The following is a 21,395-nucleotide window of genomic DNA, read 5'->3' on the forward strand; positions in this document are numbered from 1 at the left end:
ATCTGACCTAAATATTTGAAAAATCAAAAGCCAGTTCTATCCATTCTAATTTGCATAATTTCAAACAACACAGGAAGAGATTTGGTTTAATTTTTTTTCTTTATAAGAAAAACAAGCATTCCAATTTTGGGTTTTTATCATCTTAGATGCAAATAATACATTAATCTTCTTTATATTAAGTAAAATATTAATGGAGTTCTCAAGTGAGTTATAGAGATTACATTAAGAAAAAGATTATTCTCCTTTTTTTAGTAAATCTGTAATGTGCAATAATTCATAGTCATTTATTCACATGCCCTAATTTATTTTCGCTATTAAGGTAAGCAGTTATCAGCACTTTTATTTCAGAACTGAAAGTATCCTATCTACTTCTCACAAAGATTTCATGGTAATTTTCTTAAGCATTATGTTTGCATATCATCAAAAGCATTCTAGATATATAAAGACAGGAATTATTACGGTTTTTTTTGTTGTTGTTTATAGTACATATCCTTACAGCGAGTGGTTGTCCATGGCAGTCATCACCATTAGATAATTTTGTCATAACTTTCTTGAACTCTTTATTTTTAGTTCTTTGTTCTTGTGCTTTTTCTTAATTTCAGCTGGGATTAATTGTTTTCTTCAGAGTGTCTGAAATGATCTTATGTTTTGGTTCTAGGAGAAAAACAGTGCTTATAGCTGCCTTCAAAGCTGTGTCGTATAGGTTCAAGGCCATTCGCAGCAAAGGGCCCAAGGAGTTGGGAAGAAACAGAATTAAGATAGCTGACTTAAACTGGCCAAAGGCAAATTCCATATCACATGGTATAAAGCAGAAGGGATTTTGAAAGGAGTGGGAATTCATCTTGCTCTCTTTTGCTTCTCAGAGGGCTAGCTGGGCACCATTGGGGGGGAAAGGATGTTGTGTGATAAGCAATTATTTCTGCATCACTTGTTACATACATTTATGTACACACATATATATATATATAGAGAGAGAGAGGGAGGGAGAGAGGGAGAGAGAAAGAGAGAGGGAGAAAACTATTTTCGTTTTCCCTTTCTCTATCTTAGTAAATCGTTTTATCACAATCCACAAGCTCTACTTTTTTTTCATTTATTTTATTCCCTCCTCTGTCCCACTAGAAAGAGGTGGAGTGACTGAACAACTATGTGGTTCTGAGCCACCTGCCTGGTTAAACAAGTTTTTACTGAAATGGTGGGATGTACCCACATGTGTTCTGCACATACACAGGTGACACAGTTGTGTTACTACACAAAATAAAAAAATAAGGGTGCATTGCCCCTTAACGTCTATGAATATGTATTAGCATAAAAAAATATATTTTTTCCTGTGTTTCAGAAAAGTGTGATGAACCCCTGGTCTCAGCATTACCCCACTCCTCCTTCAGCAGTTCATCATCAATGACAAGCAGCTATGTGCCCGGGTATGCCAAGTTAAACAAGAGAGGAGGTAAGGAGCACTCTCAACTTTACGTTCGCATCTTTGAGAAAAAGCAATGCATGATTTTTTTTAATATGAAAATACTTTTCTGTAAAGCATTAATGGTACTGTTTGTTCCAACAAAATTTTAGCTGTCTTGTTTTCATAAACAGAATGAATTTCTTTTTCATTGCATGTTACAGTAATTACACCACAGAGAGAGAAAAAAAAAAAAAACATTAAAAACTTGTTGCTTGGGTCTAATTTATAAAGTTAATGAAGTGACATAGTACAGTTGCATAATTGACTTCAGCTGAAAGGACAAACAAATGTTTATAAGGTAAAGAAACATTTGCGAAGTCATGATGTCTCACTCCAATTTATAGGAGTGAGTGGAGGTTCTTTGATATATGTATAGCCAATGTAAGATTAAGAAACAACAGTTCAAATGTTGGTCTGACCATTTATTACAAATCTTAATCAATCAGGGAAATGGGGAAGGGGAGATCAGCGACTATGACGAGTTAGAGTGATGGGGAAGGGAAAGCGGGCAATAGGAAAGTGAGGAAAGAATCAAGAATTGCATAAAGCAGGGATAGTCACCACCAAGACCCATCAGTGTCCCGTTGCACACCATTCTGATGGTCTGAAGCAAGAGCGCAGGAGGAGAGCAGCAGCAGAGTGGCAAGCAGGTAGAGCACAGAGCAAGTCCAGGTGGAAGAGGCAGGTCTCAAGTAGCAGGCCCCTGGAGAGTACATCAGCATGCAGGCATCACCTCGAAAGGCTTCTGATGTCAGGCACCTAACGTTCGTGGTTGTTGGTCCTTTTTTTATCCTTCTTTTTCTGTATTGTGGCATTCCTGGGCACTTGGGTCAGTGATGCGCAGTACACCCCGAGATGATGCTATCTCCCTCGAGATAAGCCCACACAAAAAGACTTCTTCGCGGCCATTAAGCAGCAGTTTATCTATCTCTCGTTGCCTTTGTCCTGCAAATCTTCAGACAAAAGATTTTGCCAACTTTCACCAGGACTTGCCTGGACTGGTCCACCTGTGTCCCTCAGGCAAAGGATTTCTCAACCTTTGCCCAGGATGTTTCCATCAGTGTTCCTCAGCAAGTTTTGAGACAGCGTGGAAAAAATGATCACTTACACACGGAGCTCTATGGAGCAAAACTACAAGAGTTCTGGTTTGCTTTTTTTGATTTAACTTATTTCCCACATTTGCAATATCTTCTGATGTTCAGATTTTTCCAGTACTACAGGAACTTCACATATTTTGGCAAAGAGGCAAAAAGAGAATAAAAAGTTACTGTTACACGCTTCCACATATGAGTCCCTTTCCCCAGTTGCTATTACAACAAGGTGACTTAAACAGAAGCCAAAGACAAAGTTAGGGAAAATAGTTCTAGTCCTGTTCCTTCTCTGAATTCATGCAAAGCACATGGCCTGTCAGTAGCATCAGCAGCTTCTTTAATTTTAGGTCTGCAGGCTAGTGCATGACATCTTTTATTGCTTTGGAAATTTAGAAGTCTTATGAGTGAAAATAGATTAACATTATATGATGTCTCAAGAAAAGGGCAGGAGTTAGTTTACTTCAGAGGACTTCATTATGTGTCTTTTAACAAATCTAATTCTTTCTCTTACAGTATGTCTGAACAGAATTTTAATAGCTATTGCATCATTTAATTTTTGTTTTCACTTTCTTACTGTTGAAGGAAGCCAGGGAGAAGTTTAATCTTAAAACAATGCTTATCATTTATGTTTAGTCCTGCTGTATCATGATCATAGCTAAGCTCATCTAGTTTCTATTACTTCTCCTAAAATAGAAAAAAAAGGCTACTGGAAAAACTTATATATATATATATATATATACACACACACACACGTATGTACATATAATGCCATGTGGGCAAGAGTATCATTGATTTTATGATTCTTTCTCCTTTTAGTTTACTAGACTTTTGTTTTTATTTACTTTTCTTGCATCTCTTTGTTTAAATACTCACTGAATTAGACTGTTGCTATCCATCTTTTAATATGACAAAGTTTGGCATATGTACTTCTCAAAACTGAAGTTTCTATATGAACATTTTACTTTCCTTATGCTAGTACCAGTAAAATTACTACAATACTCATTACTATGTCTAACATGGGAACTGTATCTTCACTGTGTTTATACTTCTGCTTCTATAAAGATGGAAAATAGCTCAGATTTAATGTTGAATTATTTTCTTACATCATGGAATTACAGACAATACTAATGAAACTAGTAATATCTTTTTTTCTCCCAAGAGTCATTATCAGCTAATAAGTTCCCCAATTGAATATGCTGTTTAAACCACACTATGCTCAAGTCATTAAAAGGAAAATGCTCTCCTCTCTTCGAGCCTCAAACTCTCATTCTGAGTAAATGTACTTCTGAAAATTCTACTCTCCAATCCAATTTTAAATTTCTTTGCTATTTTCATGACATTTTACTCTAGACTGGAAAAATACTTCAGTAGATTGGATAGTATATTTTATTCTATTCACTGAGACATTGATTGACTGCACAGTCACATCATGTTATTAAGAGGATTGTAGTTTCTGCCATAAGTATTGCAAATGGAAAGATACACACCAAAGAGCTTAATATTTTCATCAGCTCTTAGGAGGTTTCAGAAACAGAAACATCCTCTTAATATTTGTTATCACTTTCTACGCAAATCCTATAACTAGTGATCTAGGCAAACGATACTGAAATTTCATGGAATAGTAAACATGGATCTGAAAACTTAAGGACATATGTTTAAGGTATTTTGTGTTTTGTTTTAGTATGTGAGGATGTTTCTCATATTTTCACAGCATTCTAGTTTCCACTGTAAGTCTCCACTGATGTAATAATTATTACACGCACTTCATAAAGAGGAAGTCCAGAATTGACTAACTAAATATAAATTGCTTACAAAAGGTAACTGTTCACTTAATCTGCTTAGCTTCCTATCCTCTGTGTTGCCCATTGTTCCTGCTCTAATCCTCATTTCTCATTAGTGTAAGCAAAGAGAGCTTGATTTAATTAAATGGGCTTGATTTAAAACAAGTAAACAGACAAAAGAACAGTTAGCTTTTATTAAAGAAATTGTCAATTTGATAAATAAGTTTTCAGTGATTACTTGCAGGTTTGTCAATTTCTTGCAAACTCATATTTAAAATGTATATGATTTTGAAGCCCTAGAGTCTATGTTAGTGAATCTTTGATTTATGTAATTGCTACAGCTCTGATTTTATCTCCACAATCAGAAAGTCAGAAGCCTGAGATTACAGAGTAGGTGTGCAAACATGTTACTCCCAACATCCCAACTGTTCCTTCCATGGGTGACCTTGCTTATTCTACCTTCTCAATGCTTTGAATTATGGTAGCTGTGAAAAATGCTCTCATTTTATTATTGTGTAAAGAAATAAAAAACAAGAAGGCCAAAGAGACTGTAGACTCTTCTGCCTTCTTCTCTTTGTAAGTAAAGGACATAAGTTTCTCTGCAATACAATTTCCTATGAACACATAACACTGAAATTATTGCAGGGTTGATTAATTCCTGCTATCCCTGCTATGTCTGCAGAAAAGGGAGAAAAAAAACCTTTGAAAATTGAGAGGTTGCAAAACATAGGAGAAAACTAGAAAGATGAGACGAATTGTATAGTGTAAGTAGGTTTAGGAAAGAAAGAGCACTGTGATTTTTGACTTGTTAGAGGCTTACAAGCAAAAGCTTGGAATATTAGATAAAATTAATTTTTTTTTAATTTTATTTTGCACACACTTAATAGAATGATTTTTTCAGTAACTATTTCCTGTATCTATGCAAACCAAACTTAGAATTCCCAGTGCATTAAAAGATGCAGTGTAATATTAGGAGTAACTTGAAATATGTTACCTTTGCAAAATACATTTTCCTTTTCAAAATGACTAACAGAAGTCATTTGCATTTATATATGCCATTAAGATACTGATTGCACTGTAACACGTTTTAATTGAAATCTAGTTAATGAATTAGAATGGGTTTCTGTGTTCCTTTCATTTTTGCCCTACCTATTCTGCAAAACTATTCTGTATTGCTACCACCTTCTCAACTAAAATGGAAACAAAGAAGAGTTTTCAATTAACTCATTCTAGAGCTTATGAAAAAGCTATTTAAAACTTGTACATGTGTAATGTCAAGGTTATAAGGTCTACCATCTTATGGCCTGCCACCAGTAGAATCAGTGGACTGTATCACATCATGAGGATGCTTAGCACAAGTTTGATATAATGCATTATCAATCTTCCTTCTAATAATACCCAAACTATTGGACCTTGAAATTCTCACTGGTACAGGAATTAATGCTGCCCATCGTCTACCTCATATCATTTTAACTTAGGGAAGAATTTCTACATTATGGCAGTATAACGTAGTATTATAAAATATATTTGGAAGCTCTGGAACTGAGCAATCTCAACAAGAACTTCAACAATAATCCCAGAAGACAGTGAAAATATGAAGGTCATAGTGAATCTTGAAATATATGGAAATTACAGAATCACAGAATCATAGAATCATAGGGGTTGGAAGGTAGCTCCAGAGGTCATCGAGTCCAACCCCCTGCCAAAGCAGGTTCCTTACATCAGGTCACACAAGTAGGTGTCCAGGCAGGTCTTGAATATCTCCAGAGAAGGAGACTCCACCACCTCCCTGGGCAGCCTGTTCCAGTGCTCAGTCACCTCACCTAAAGAAGTTCTTGCGCACATTTGTGCGGAACTTCCTCTGCTGCAGTTTCTGGCTGTTTCCCCTTGTCCGGTCTCCACACACTGCTGAAAAGAGTCCGGCCTCGCCACTCTGCCCCCCACACCTTAGATATTTGTAGACCTGGATCAGGTCCCCTCTCAGTCAAGGCTGAACAGACCCAGTTCACTCAGCCTTTCCTCATAGCAGAGATGCTCCAGGCCCCTCACCATCTTTGTGGCCCTCCGCTGGACTCTTTCCAAGAGATCCCTGTCTGTTTTGTACTGGGGAGCCCAGAACTGGACGCAGTGCTCCAGATGAGGCCTTACCAGGGCAGAGCAGAGGGGGAGGATCACCTCCCTCGACCTGCTGGACACGCTCTTTTTAATGCACCCCAGGATGCCATTGGCCTTTTTGGCCACAAGGGCACACTGTTGGCTCATGGCCAACCTGTCATCCACCAGGACACCCAGGTCCCTCTCTGCAGAGCTCCCCTCCAGCAGCTCATCCCCCATCCTGTACCAATGCATGCAATTATTCCTCCCCAGATGCAAGACTCTACACTTGCTTTTGTTAAACCTCATCTTTCTTACTGCCCAACTCTCAGCCTGTCCAGGTCTCGCTGAATGGCAGCACAGCCTTCAGGCATGTCAGCCAATCCTCCCAACTTTGTATCATCAGCAAACTTGCTGAGGGTGGCCACTATCCCCTCATCAAGGTCATTGATGAAGATGTTGAACAAGACCGGACCCAGCACCGACCCCTGAGGAACACCGCTGGTTACAGGTCTCCAACTGGACTCTGCACCACCAACGATGATCCTCTGCACTCTGCCAGTCAGCCAGTTTTCAACCCACTGTCACAGTTTTCAACTGTGTGAGTTCAACTCACTGTCCACTCATCTATCCTACACTTCCTCAGCTTTGTAATAGGGATGTTATCGGAGACAGTATCAAATGCCTTGCTGAAATCAGGGTAGACTACATCCACTGCTCTCCCCCCATCCACCCAGCCAGTGACAACATCATAGAAGGCTACCAGGTTGGTCAAGCATGACCTCCCCCTTGTGAATCCGTGCTGACTGTTCCTTGATAACCTCCTTTTCTCCCAGTTGTCTGGAGATGGCATCCAGCACAAGCTGTTCCATCACCTTTCCAGGGACAGAGGTGAGGCTGACTGGCCTATAATCACCTGGATCTTCCTTCTTCCCTTTTTGGAGACCGGAGTGACATTGGTTATCCTCCAGTCTTCAGGCACCTTCCCCATTCTCCAAGACCTCTCTAAGATGACAGAGAGCAGTTCAGCAATCTCCTCTGCCAGCTCCCTCAGCACCCGTGGATGCATCCCATCGGGTCCCATGGATTTATGAACACTGGTGTTGCCTGTGCACTCTCTGACTGCCTCTTCCCTTCTCCAGACCCTCTTCCCCCTAAAGGGAGGTCTTCCCTTCCCCAGGCCTTCTCACTAACATCCGGGGTCTGGGATTCCCAAGGGAGAGCTTTTTCACTGAAGACAGAAGCAAAGAAGGCATTCAGTATCTCTGCCTTCTCAGCATCCCCCATTACCAGAACACCCCCGTCACTTAGTAGGGGAGCCACATTCTCCCTAGTCTTCCTTTTACTGTTAATGTACTTAAAAAAACCTTTTTTATTATCCTTTATCACCTTTGCCAGATTCAATTCCAGGCAGGCTTTAGCCTTCCTCATCACATCCCTGCAGGCCCTGACAACACTCCTATATTCTTCACAAGTGGTCAGACCCTTTTTTCATATTTCATGGACCTTCTTCTTCCCTTTGAGTTTGCACACGAGCTCCTTGCTCATCCACACAGGTCTTCTGCCACCCTTTCCTGATTTCTTGCTCACAGGGACGCACCGATCCTAAGCTTGGAAGAAGAGCTGCTTAAATGCCGACCAGCTCTCGCAGGCTCCCTTACCTTCTTTATACCCTGGCCCGTGGGAAAGTAAGTCCCGGAAGAGATCAAAGTTGTCTCTCCTAAAGTCCAGGGTAGCAACCCTACTTTTTGCTTTGCTTCTTCCACTCAAGATCTTGAACTCCACCATCTTGTGGTCACTACAACCCAAGCTGCCCCCGACCTTTATTTCCTTGACAAGCCCTTCCTTATTAGTGAGAATAAGGTCCAGCAACACTCCTCCCCTCGTTGGTTCCTCCACCACTTGCATGAGAAAGTTGTCTTCAACGCACTGCAGGAACCATCTGGACCGCAGGTGCCTGGCCACGTTGCTTACCCAGCAAATATCTGGATTACCTTTTGCCTTTTGCACAGTGAAATACAGAATAAATTTGGCTTCTTGGGTTCTCTTTGAAGTCCAGTATTAGTCAGAAATCCAAAGCTGCTAACAAAATTGATAATATAATGTGGGGGAAACTTCTGTAAAACAGTTGGTGTTCGAAAAGGACTTTTATCACCACTATGTAACTCCAGTCAGTGCTTTCATTTTGCTTCTTAATCATGGCTCTGACCTTGACCTTTTATCCGAATTCTTGATGTGTCTATAAAACAAGCTTCAGGAATTTTAAGCGTTGACATAGGTGTAAACACGACAGTTTGTTTTTCTTAGTGGAGTGTTAAATTTTGGTTTCTGTACAGAAAATGCAAGATGTCATCCATAATGGCATATGATTCTTCTATTTCCCAAATCCTCCCTAGCAAGTCAAGGAGATCAATTCTGCATCAGCTCTGACTACAAGCATTCCTCCTTTTTAAGGCAGAAATCCCTAAGGACCTGGCCTAGGCTTTTTCTAGTATTGATATTAAAACCTTCAGGACAGTATTGCTCACTGTCTTAACATCACACAGAGAAGAACAGTAGGGAGCTAGTGTGCATTAATTTGCATGCTGTAAATCCTCACATTAAATATTGCAACCTCCTCATGGACACAGGTTGTTATATCACATTATGATCAATGTTATTCAATATAACTCAAATTTTGTTTTAAAATTTGGTGTAGTGGTTTGTAAATGCAGTGTCCATGTTACTGAACAATATCTTTCTATGTAGGTAAGAACTTAGGAGTAATGTAACAACCATGAGAAAAAAACAGTATTGTCATCCACCTAGCATTTGTTCATCTACAATAAAGCTCTTGCTAAGAGTCTATAAATAAATGAAAATTCTAATTTTAAATTTGAAAAAGATCTTTTCTGTAAATGCATGCTTTAGATAAACATACATTATACAAGGCAACAATTTATTTGACAAAAGTATTTCATATGATATGTAGTAGGCCAAATTAGTTGATCAGAATTCAAGGCAAGTTAACTGTTAGCACTTATTAAAAAATATCAGCACTTTCAAAAATGTGGAAAACTAGTTAATCATGACTTTAAAAAATCCTCTAGCAGTTTATATGAATCATTAAAAGCATCTGTACACCAGATAGAATTCGTCATGTTTCACACATAAATGGAAGCATTTCTGTAACAATTTGGAAACACTACAAGTAACAGCTGTGTTCTATTTTTATTTAGTTTTAGGACACTGAGGGGGAAAAACTTTCACATTTATTAGCAAAATTGCCTTTTGATAAATTTCCTATTTTTTTCTATAAACTCAATTTCTACCTCTGTTTTTGTTCCTTTATCAATAATTCAGGCTCAGCTTATTATTAGAGTTGTTTTGTAATGTTTTAAGAAAGGCATTTTTTTCCCTAATGACTATTGTTTAGTTATCAGACATTATTGTTGGATTCATATATTTTCCTGTATGTGTTCATCTGCCTCATATCTAAATATATAACCTACTGTGCTTATTCCTCACCTTCAAATTAATAGCCTCAACTTCAAAATGTATATCCACCCTACCTGCATTTGTAATGCAACTCAGTGAAGCTCCATGAATATTTTGTCTTTGGAAGACAGTTTTGATTGCTGCTCAGTTGAGCTTAAAATCGTACTTCAACAGTCTGGCCCTAATTAAACATTATTCATAAATACTCACATTTTTTAAAAGGTATTCTTATAAGTACAGATAAAAATGCTTGTTATAGCTCACTCTTCTGGAACTACAAGTCCTTTCTGCACCTGAAGCAATATATAGAATGATAGGAAAAACATGCACTGCAAGAAGACACCGAAATGGACTCTGAATGGGAAGGAAAAATCATGCTTCGAAAATGAAAAAACAATAATAATAAAACTAATTAATGGAGATGCAGAACAGACAGGTTCTCTGAAAAAGGGAGTTTTTTGAAAGGAAAGCATCATATTTTCCTTTAAAAAAAACAATCAAAGTAAATTCTGTGGAATGTTAAGCTCAAATAATTGGATAAAAATAAAGCAACACTGTCTTAAGTTAATTTGCCATAACCTGATGAAAACAGAAAGAATGGAAATTTTTTCCAATTTGTTAATTGAAGAGTTCAAAATACATTGTCAGTTTATTAGATACATGTCTAAATGGGGGAGGAAGGGGAAGGAAAAAATAATAGTAATACTGAGCTCTGTCTTCATCTTTGTGTGAAAATCTTATTTCCCAACAAGTATTTGAAGAGGCAGCATTTCTAAGACAACCATAAGCCACAGACAGCTAGAGTTAGCAAATCAGCCTGAGATATCTGAGCAGCTAGATTATTTCCAGCAAAACTCAATTTAGTTCATTAGCAGCTTCTGAAGTGAATAAACAGCCGACTCCAGCAGAAAATCATCCATGCTGCTGGCAGCCTTGCAGACAGCCACGCTGGATGTGTTTATTACAGATATACTTTTTTCATATTTTCCAAGGACCATTACAGCAGTAACTGCTTATCCCATCAGTAACTAAGTGCACTACCAGCTATCCTAAAAACCCAGAGTTGAACATTAAATATTCTGAAGCAGCACCGGGACATTAATCTGTAAATAGTTAATAAATACGTTTGAGTTTTATCAGCATCATTTCAAAAGGCAGACCTAATTAGCTCTCTAATTGAACTCAGAATGTGTATACCCTTGTTTGCACTCAAGCAGGAGTGAATGGCCACAAACAGTGGATGATTTAGAAGTTTGTACTTGACTTTTACAGACAGTACAGTATAGGTCTTTCTTACTCTTTGCAGTTTCTTCCAATTTCACATACATGAAAATCATACCCATACGATGTGGTAGAAGTTCTCACGCTTTTTCTAAATGCTTGTATTTCTTCTATTGAGTACTTATTTCAAAAGCATTCAAGTTTGCATTCACAGAAGTATCACCTGTACATGGAGATGATGTATATAGGTGGTAACACAAGAATAGTATTCCACACAGCAGACTTTTGCCTACATTAAGGAAGCTTTTTACAGAAAGAGGCCAGTCCTTGCAAATCAGGTACTAAAATAAAGTCAATCAATTTCAAGACCGAAGACATAACCTCTGCTGCCTAACTTCAGTTCTTAGGCATTGGAGTTTTATCCTGAGGCATCTAGCATACTTCATAATTGGTTTTAGAGGTACTGTAACACTTTTTGGTGAGATACTTGGCTCTGGAGCAGAAGCATTCCATGCCAAAGCAGGGAATTGCCTCAGCTGGTTGAGAGGCAGCCCTGCCACGGAGCAGCTGTTGGGCACCACAGCCTTCTGGTGGCAGCGCGCTCTGAAGTGGTCGGGATGGAGTCGGGAGCAGCGGTGGGATCACCCCCTGCTTTCGGAAAACCAGGCACTAGGGAGCGCACTGAACAAGACTATCAAACGGCACGGCACAGCAGTTTGCATAAGAACTTCGTGAAGGCATAGTATCTCTGTCTACTCAGGAGACTGGCTCACAGACAACAGACCCAGCCATGGTCTCTGCTAGGCAGAAAGCTCTGGCAAAAAAAGAATGCAGTGGCTCAGATGGAGTGTGTGCCTAAAAATTAGATGGTTCAGGTCTCTGGCTGCAGGGAGTTCCTGATCCTGTTGTTGTCGGTGAAGGGCAGCAGGAATTCCACCTGCGTGAGGTGTGAGCAGGTAGATGATCTGTTCAGTATGGTGACAAAGCTCAGTGGGGAGGTGAAGACATTAAGGAATGTAAGAGAGAGAGAGCAGGAGATAGAAAGGTGGAGTAATTTCCTGCCAAACTTGCAAGAAAGGAAAAAAAAAGAAAAAAAAAAAAAGAAAGTTTTGATGTTGTTGAGCTTGGGGCTAGGAAAGAAAAGGTTGAATCTTCATGGGTAAGGATCAAGGGAAAAGTTAACAAGGCAGACATCACGTTGGGGGTCTGTAGTAGACAACCTAACTAGGATGAAGAAACAGATAAAGCATTTTACAAGCAGAAGGCAGATGTTCCATAATCCCTAGCTCTTGTTTTCATGGGAGATTTCAACTTCCCTGATATATGCTGGAAATACAATACAGTGCAGAAGAAGCAGTCTAAGACATTTCTAGAGTATGTGGAAGACTTCCTGATGCAGCTGGTAAGAGAGCCTTGCCTACCAGGTGAGATACCCCACTAGATGTGCTGTTCACAGAAAAGGGCTGATAGGAGCTGTGGAGGTCAGGAGCTGTCTTAGGCATAGTAAACACAAAACAGCAGAGTTCTCAATTCTTGGTGAAGTCTGGAGGGGGGAGGGTGGGTCAAGGAAACTGCTACCTTGGACTTCTGAACTGTTTCTTTGAACTGTTCAGGACACTGGTAGGGACAATCACTTGGGAATCAGTCCTGTAGGGTAAAGGGATCCAGGAAGACTGGTCAGTCTTCATGGAGGCAGTGCCTTTAAGCACAGGAGCAGGCTGCCCCCCTGAGCCATAAGATGATCTGGCAGGGAAGAAGATAGTTGTGGATGAACAGAAAGCTTTCCCTGAGGCTCCAGCTGAAAAAGAGATTCTCTGTTGTGGAAGAAATGAAAGGCAACTCTGAATTGTTCAGGAGACTAGTAGGGGGATTGAGTCTCAGAGAGTAAAGGGGTCCAAGATGGCTGATTGCTCCCAAAGAAGGAAGTCTTAAAGGTGCAGGAGCAGGCTCTCCCCCTGAGCCACAAAATGAGCTGGCGGGGAAAAAGACTGGGTGGATGAATAGGGAGCTATTCTTGAGGCTCCAGGAGAAAAAGAGTATCTACCTCCTGTTGAAGAAGGGACGGGCAACTCAGAAAGAATACAAAGAAGCTGTAAAGGTGTGCAGAGAGAAAAATCAGAAAGGCAAAAGCCAAGCTTGAACTCAACCTGGCCACTGTAAGAAAACAAAAAACTTTTTTCCAAATATATTAACAGTAAGAGGAGAGCCAAGGAGAATCTCCATCATTTACTGGATGCAAAAGGGAACATGACCACTGAGGATAAGGAAAAGGCTGAGGTTCATAATGTCTTCTTTACATCTGTCTTTAAAAGTCAGTTATCTTCAGGGCACTCTACTCCCTGACCTGGAAATCTCAGGTGGGGAGCAGAATAAATCTTCCACGATTCAGGGGGAAACATTGACCTACTACTCTACTTTGACTGTCACTAGTCCATGGGGCCAGATGGCATCCACCCAACGGTGCTGAGGGAGTTAGTGGAGGTGATAGCCAAGCTGCTTTTCATCATCTGTCATCATTCCTAATCAACTGGAGAGGTCCCAGTAGATTGGAGGCTTGCCAACATTACTCCCATCTACCAGAAGGTCAGCAAGGAGGATCCAGAGAACTACAGGCCTGCCAGTCTGACGTCAGTACCAGGAAAGGTTATGGAGCGAATCATCTTGAACATGATTATATGGTACTCGCAGGATAACCAGGGAATCAGGCCCAGCCAGCACAGATTCATGAAAGGCAGGTCCTGCTTGACCAACCTGATCTCCTTCTATGATCAAGTGACCTGCTGGGTGAACAAGGGAAAAGTTGCTGATGCAGCCCACCTAGACCTTAGTAAGGCCTTTAACACCGTCTCCTGCACTTAGACAGGTACACACTTTGCTGGGTAAAGGACTAGATGAATGGTCATGCTCAGAGTGTGATTATGAATGAAGTAAAATCCAGTTTGGTGACTGGTCACAAGTAGTATTTCCCAGGGGTACTGAGGCTCACCCCATTCATTATCTTCATTTATGACCTGGATGAGGTCATTGACTGCACCCTCAGCATGTTTGCAGATGACGCCAAATTGGGAAAAAGTGTTGATCTGCCAAGGAGTAAGAAGGCCAAACAGAGGGTGCTGGACTGGCTAGATCAAAGGGCAGAGGCTAATGGGATGAAGTTTAATAAGATTGAGTGCCAAGTCCTGCACTTTGGTTCACAACAATTCCAGGCAATGCTATAGGCGTAGGGCAGAGTAGCTGGAAGAACATGAGAAAGAAGTGGACCTGGGGTGGCTAGTCAGTGCTCAACTGAATGTGAGATTCTGGCTGTCATCTGTACTACAATTATAAGGAAATATCAGTGATGTAGTAATCATCTTGTATCTGGATTTCAAAGTGCTGTAAATGCTATTCAGTTGCAGTTGGTAGAACTTTACTATTACAGCAGCTCCTTATCTGGCTATCAGTAAAGTTTTGGGTAGGAATCTGCTAATCAGGGCTTGATCACTCAGCAGGGGCACTGCAGAGGGAATGTCTACTGTTTGTTATGCATGAGCTTCTACCCTTGCTAGATATTGCCAGGAATATGACCAGACTTGCTTGAAAAACTGCAGGGCTGCAATGTATAAACATGCAACGAAAGATTTGTGTCCTCTTGATTGGAATGAGGTTATGAGTAAAGGGAGATCTTTATAATCTCTTCCTTGTCTCTTGAATGCCACTGTGGTAATTTTGTATGCAAGGCTTTGTATGCCAGGTGCAGAGAACCACTGGCATGCCTCAATTTTCAGTCTGCAAAACAAGAAAACATCTCATGGAGAAGAAGCTGCTTGATGTTTTGAATATAGATGATGCACACTGTGTATTTAAATCTCATCCAAGTTCTAAGATTCCATTAGGATGGAACTGTGAATGAGCTTCTTTTTTGCCTATGTAATCAGAATGCAGAACAGATGGGAAAAGCACAGTTTAAAGTGATGTGTTCATTAAAATGAAAGCTGCTCAGTGTTTGTTCCTGAACAGCTCAAGACACGAGACTCCTCAGGCTTATGATTTTTATGCTGTTTTGAGTTTGACAACTGTGAATGACAGCTATGAGATCTCTTTCACTTTTTCACTGTTAGACATCAACGCTGTTCCTTACCAACAGACTGATCACTCATATGATTTGTGCTCAGTTAAGATATGCTAGGAAGCAGTGTGTATTAAGAAGCTGACACTATATCAAGGAATTTATCTTAATTGCATTTACTGCAAGAAAGATCTGTTGAGATTTAAAAAATAATATAGCGATTATAACATTCTTTCAAAAAAAAGATCCATGTGGACTGTATCCAGATAACTACAGTTATCTCTTGGGTAATTTTTACTCTTAATTTTTGAGTTTTTAAATTAAAATTAAACTATTTTGAGAAATATAATTAGGAATATTTTTCCCCTTGCCTACTTTTCAGTGGAGGGGAAGACTTAATATCAGTGTAAGAAAGTCTAGAAGTAGTTGCAAAAGTGAATTAGGGCTTCTGCTGCCCACAGATTTTGTCAATTGTATTTTATGTTTTATAAGTAATTTATATCCTTACTTGAGAGTGAAAGCTTACTTGAGAACAATTCTTAGTGCATCTCTGCAAAGTTTCTATTGAAACTCATGGGGTTAGGGTTAGGATTAGGGTTAGGGTTAGGGTAGGCTAGAGTTTGGGTCTAATTTGCCATTTTATAGTAAATGTGTTCTTAGTTGGGGTAAATTCTAATAATGAACTCTGGAGACGAAGAAATATTGTTGTCAATTTTGTAGTTTTTCTTTTTTTTTTTTTTTTTTGTTTGCTTGTTTGTTTTTTACAGATTTGATATAAGTAAAGTAGAGGTTGATTATAATCATGCTGCTATTTTCTCAATAATTATTGCCTTCTATTGGCAGTAGAATATTGGCATATAATCAATATTGGCATTTTCCAGAACATGGTGTTCATTATTTCCCAGTTATCAGGGTTCATGTTGTGGTCTGTAATTTCATTGCTGTTCTCTTCCGGAAAGAACTTTTAAAACATTCTAAAAAAATCTCTACTATGAAAAGAGAAAAGAGATTACAAATCCAAACATATGAATATGTTTGTATGTGCAGGTGGAGGCCAATAACGAGCGCTGTCCCTCAAGGCTCTGTCTTGGGACCAGTGCTCTTTAACATCTTTATCAGTGACATCAACAATGGAATCGAGTGCACCCTCAGCAAGTTTGCTGATGACACCAAGCTGAGTGGTGTGGTTGACATGGTGGAAGGAAGGGATGCCATTCAGAGGGACCTCAACAGGCTGGAAAGGTGGGCCTGGGTGAACCTGATGAGGTTCAGCACAGCAAAGTGCAGAGTTTGGCACTGGGGCTGGAGGAATCCCAGGCATCTGTACAGACCGGAAGGAGCGGTGCTTGAGAGCAGCCCTGCAGAGAAGGACCTGAGAGTCTTGATGGATGAAAATCTTAACATGAGCCAGCAGTGTGCTCTTGCAGCTCAGAAGGCAAATGGAATCCTGGGCTGCATCAGGAGAGGGGTGGCCAGCATGGACAGGGAGGTGATTGTCCCCCTCTACTCTGCTCTTGTGAGGCCCCATCTGCAGCACTGCGTCCAGGTCTGGAGCCTCCAGAACAAGACAGAGAGCTGTTGGAGAGGGTCCAGAGAACGGCCACAGAGATGGTCAAGGGCTGGAGCATCTCCCTTATGAAAACAGGCTGAGGGAGCTGGACTTGTTCAGCCTGGAGAAAAGAAGGCTGCGGGGTGACCTCACTGCAGCCTTTCTGTACCTAAAGGGAGCCTACAAACAGGAGGGGAATCAACTCTTGGAAAGGGTAGATAACTGCAGGACAAGGGGAAATGGTTTGAAGTTGAGGGAGGGAAGATTGAGGTGTCAGGGGGAAGTTCTTCTCTATGAGAGTGGTGAGGTGCTTGAACAGCTGCCCAGAGAGGCTGTGCATGCCCTGTCCCTAGAGGTGTTTGAGGCCAGGTTGGATGGGGCCGTGGGCAGCCTGGTCTAGTATTAAATGTGGAGGGTGGTGGCCCTGCATGTGGCAGGGGGGTTGGTGATTCATGATCTTTGAGGTTCCTTCCAACCCTGGCCATTCTGTGATTCTGTGATAAGAAACTTAACAATGCATTTTATTTATAATAAAGAAATAAAAAATACTTATCCATGTTAATGTTAGAAACATATTAAGTGATAGTGGTTTCCTATATAAGGATTGCTGTTTAGAGGGCTCCGCCTAATAGAGGTTAAAAGTGCAACCCTTGCAACCATGCAAGTCTTTTGTATTTGCCTTTATCAGTGTTACTAGACCCACTCAATGTTGTAATTCAGTTTTCTATGTGTAAAGTTGAACATTTTATTGTCTGTATACACACATTCAGTATCTACAGTGACAAAAAATAAACAATCAAAAAATGGAAACTGCTACTGATATCCTACTTAAACAGTTGACTAACAATGTGGGTAGATTCATGCAATTTCGATGTTTGTTATATTGTTTTCTAAGGTACTGTAGAAAATGGCTCTCCATATTTTCTCTATAGTGCAGTAGATGAATGATCTCAGTATTTCAAAGTCTTCCTTTTTCTCTTGATTTATCTTTTATATAAAGGAATGAGAAGTAGTAAGAAAAGTTGCAAGGAAAATAGCAAAGTATCAGAAAGTATTGTTTTGACAATATTAGAGTGACCTAGAAGTGTTATTTGTCATTGAAAATTTGGTTTGTGTTTTTCCCATACGAGTATGCAGATTCAAACTCTGAATTAGGCTATTATTACAGGCTATTATTACGTAGTTATTAAAGAAAAGAGATTTTAAGTTTCCTTGCTGAAAGGCTGTTAGAAGTTTTCTAAAGTTACACAAAGTTAAGCTTTGAATAATAACTACCACCAATCCTAGATCTTAAACTTATAGCTTTTAGTAGTTCATTTCCTAGTTATATTTCACATCTTTCTTTCATTTATACCATTGAAACCTTTGGTTTCAAAAGTGCAGGAAACTAGACTTACCACAGTACTGGTATTATATTATTATTTGAGACAGGGGATGGTGAATAACTGTGACTGAAACAGAAATAAATTCTAGGACAAGGGACTCAGAGGAACAATCTAAGAGAATTCATTGAGCTTTCCAACCAATTAGCTTGAGGAAAATCAGACCACTTTCTAGCGCCAATAAGTGTTGTGGATGAAAGCTACTTTGGCACAGACATTATATACTAGTCAGCTAATTCAAGGCATGTTTAGGCAATGGCTACTAAAAAAGACAAGTGAAAAGAGATAAAAAGGAAAAAGAAGAGAATGAAGAAGAGATTTTTCACCACATCCTCAGATCCAGTGTTGTCTTTAGCTGGGATCTTGATCTATGTGTGGTAGGTCAACCAAAAATACCAGAACATGAGTATCCAGCTTCATATAGCCCAGTTGGTCAGAGCCCAAGCTTGGGGTGGAACACATTCCCATCTGCACAGCTGAGGGTTCCAGAAGATTTGGGGGTTTTTGGTGAGGGTCCTAGTGACCATGTGCCTCCCCCCTCAGTAAGCTGCCATAAAATGAAGAGGGTAAACAAGCTTGCTGCCCCTCCTCTTCAGGACCTTGTCTGCCTCTCCCACCTCCTCTTTTAAACTTGAGTTGTTGAGTCAAATTCTTCATTGGTCCCTTACACCACGTTCTACAAGTTCTTCTAATTTTGAATATAGTTTTGTGCATCTTCTGCATCACTGTATATCTTTTCCAGTAGTAAACTCGTTAGATGTTGCTTGATCTGTCTGCAGTACGAGCAGATCAAACAAAGTTCTGTGGCTGTTTTGAAAATAAAAGTTAAAAAAAGTCTTTCACAGCCTTCTTTATCAACAGACATTCTCTGGCTGGCTTTCCTGTTTAAGATTCTTAGGCTTTTCTGTGCATGAAGGTTGCTTGAATGCATAAATATCTGTGTACCACATATGTTGAACATATAGTTCTCTGTTATCTGCTATCAAAGTCATGTACAATCATTCTTGCACAAGTTGAAATTAGTTGTCTTTTTTGTGCAGTGGAGTGCTATCCAGTATAAATGATACTAACCAATGACTTTTAGCTAACTTCACTGAGTCAATTATTTATTGAGTGTGATTAATCCCAATAAATTCTGGAATAGTGTAAAAATAGGAAGCAGATATGGTCTGCATTTTTATTTGTTGCAGCTCTACTATCAATATGTGCTCCTTGCCAGATTAGTGAAAGTAAACTATATTGTATGCATGTTTAATATATTTTAAATATTTTATAGTCGTATATTTCCAATTATTCATAAGTCACATTGATTTCATAGTTCTTAGTGTATTTGCATTAAAGGCAGTACATGAAGTAAAATATACCATTACAGATGTATCCAATGTTGCTTTTTCCCACCATATTAAAAAATACAAACAATGCAATAATATAATTCAGAATGTAACCAGTGATAATTAAAACCAAAAGTTTGCATAAGGTTATTTTGCTCATTCCTAAAGATAATTTGTTATTCTATAAAAACAAATGTATTTCTAAAAAATGTCATATTTATTGTGAAAAACAGTTTTGAATTTCTACCTCAGTACTCCTTTTAAAAGGCAAAAAAATTGTTAAATATTTTATCATTATCTCCTCTTTTCTGTGTCCAGTGTCGGATAGATTCCTTTCATTCTAGTGAGGAAGATATTTTTATTCAACACAATATTTAATGATTATGCTTAGCTGCAAGCACATGCACATTTCCGGGGATGTGAGATTTTTAGAATGAATGCTTCTTGAGTGAAGACACAAAGTATTTCAAGTACTTTGATTTGTGGGGGAATTGTATTTAATCCAGGTTTCTTCCAAATTAATTTGAAAAGCAAACAAACAAATTAAAAAAAAACAACATTTATCAATCCAATGCAGGTTACAGACAGATCACAAACAAATAAATAAATCAGCTCCTGCTTTACACAGCTTGATGAATCAAACTGGAAGAGGAATTTCCAGATCATTCCCTTCACATGCTGATCCACTATAACTGAATGTTTCTCCTTCATCCTTTTGACTATATTTTTTTTACTTATTTGGAAAATCTGAAAAGGAAATGCAAAACTGAGATACAAAATTTGATCAGGCAACCAACAGAATGATTGCTGCTCTTTGTAATATTGGCTGAAAGTCTAGTTTCACTTAGTAGCAACTGTTAGGTGACTGTCTCATATATTGCACAGTACTCATGTTTCCATCTGCTTTCACATCAGAACTTTAAATGTAGTGTCACATATCTTTAAATTTTGTCAAACATAATGTGAAGAAAATGTTATGACTCTTTTAAAATGTAAGTGAAATGAAGAGAAATTTAAGCGCCCAAATTTTCCCAAATGGATATTTTCTGAACCTAACTTTTCAATGGATTTGTAGGTAAATGCTTTCACAAACTTAGTTTTAATTTACAAGGCATGAACGTTTGTCAGTTGCAAAATTTGACTCAGCATTATGAATCCGCTAAAATAAAATTGTATTGCATTATAAATTTAATAATCTAATTATAGCTAAGCTTTTTCCTTATAAGAGGGTTAAGTTGAAGAGGGGGATGGTCAGTGTAGCCAATGGGCAGAACTGTGAGCCATGTAGATGGTCATAACCAAGGAACCCGGTGATGGTATCCTGGACATCTGCACAGTTGGGCTGTGTGCCAGGGGCTCAGTCTTTGGATTGAGCAGTGAGCCACCCAGGAATGGACTGTCCATGCCCAACCAATCTAGGGCAAAGACATGTGGTTAGACATATGGAATGCGTTTTAAACACAGGACTGTACATGTCTACCACGTTTCTGGTCACCAACCCCTACAGTCACTGGGAAGGGATGAAGCTGACACTGGCTCAAGTTTGATGGATTGAGAATTCACCATCTGAGTACATTGCCTGCAGCTGGACAAAAGACAATGTGGGCAGCTGCTAAAGCATGGGGACTGCCCATACAACTATCTGACATTGCCCAGACATGCCAAGACTGTGAGACTTGCTCTAAGATGAGACTGACATCATTGTCTGAAACAACAGCCCATCTTGCTAGAAGACACAATCATCTCCAGCAATGCCAAGTTGATTACATTGGGCCCCTCCCTCGGTGAGAGGTGGAAGATATGCCCGGATTTGTGTCGACATGGCTAGTGGGCTAATGCAGGCCTATCCAGTGCCGAGAGTGAACCAGGCCTGTACCACCAAGGCACTTACCAAGTTGATGGCTGCCTATAGAATACCTCAAGTCATTGAGAATGTCCAAGGGACGCATTTTACTGGTGCTG

At 39.5% G+C, this 21,395-nt stretch overlaps 1 protein-coding gene across 1 annotated transcript in view; it reads left to right on the plus strand.

The window, feature by feature from the left end:
- CNTNAP2 (contactin associated protein 2) overlaps positions 1–21,395 on the plus strand; it is a gene marked incomplete at both ends in the record, with an annotated part of 665,714 nt that overhangs the window by 241,241 nt on the left and 403,078 nt on the right. The window contains one exon of the mRNA XM_079533370.1: positions 1,337–1,447. Within this exon, the coding sequence (XP_079389496.1) occupies positions 1,337–1,447 (111 nt within the window). The remainder of the gene's footprint in view (positions 1–1,336; positions 1,448–21,395) is intronic.

Source organism: Tetrao urogallus (assembly GCF_951394365.1).
Source record: "Tetrao urogallus genome assembly, chromosome: 3".
Classification (NCBI taxonomy): domain Eukaryota; kingdom Metazoa; phylum Chordata; class Aves; order Galliformes; family Phasianidae; genus Tetrao; species Tetrao urogallus.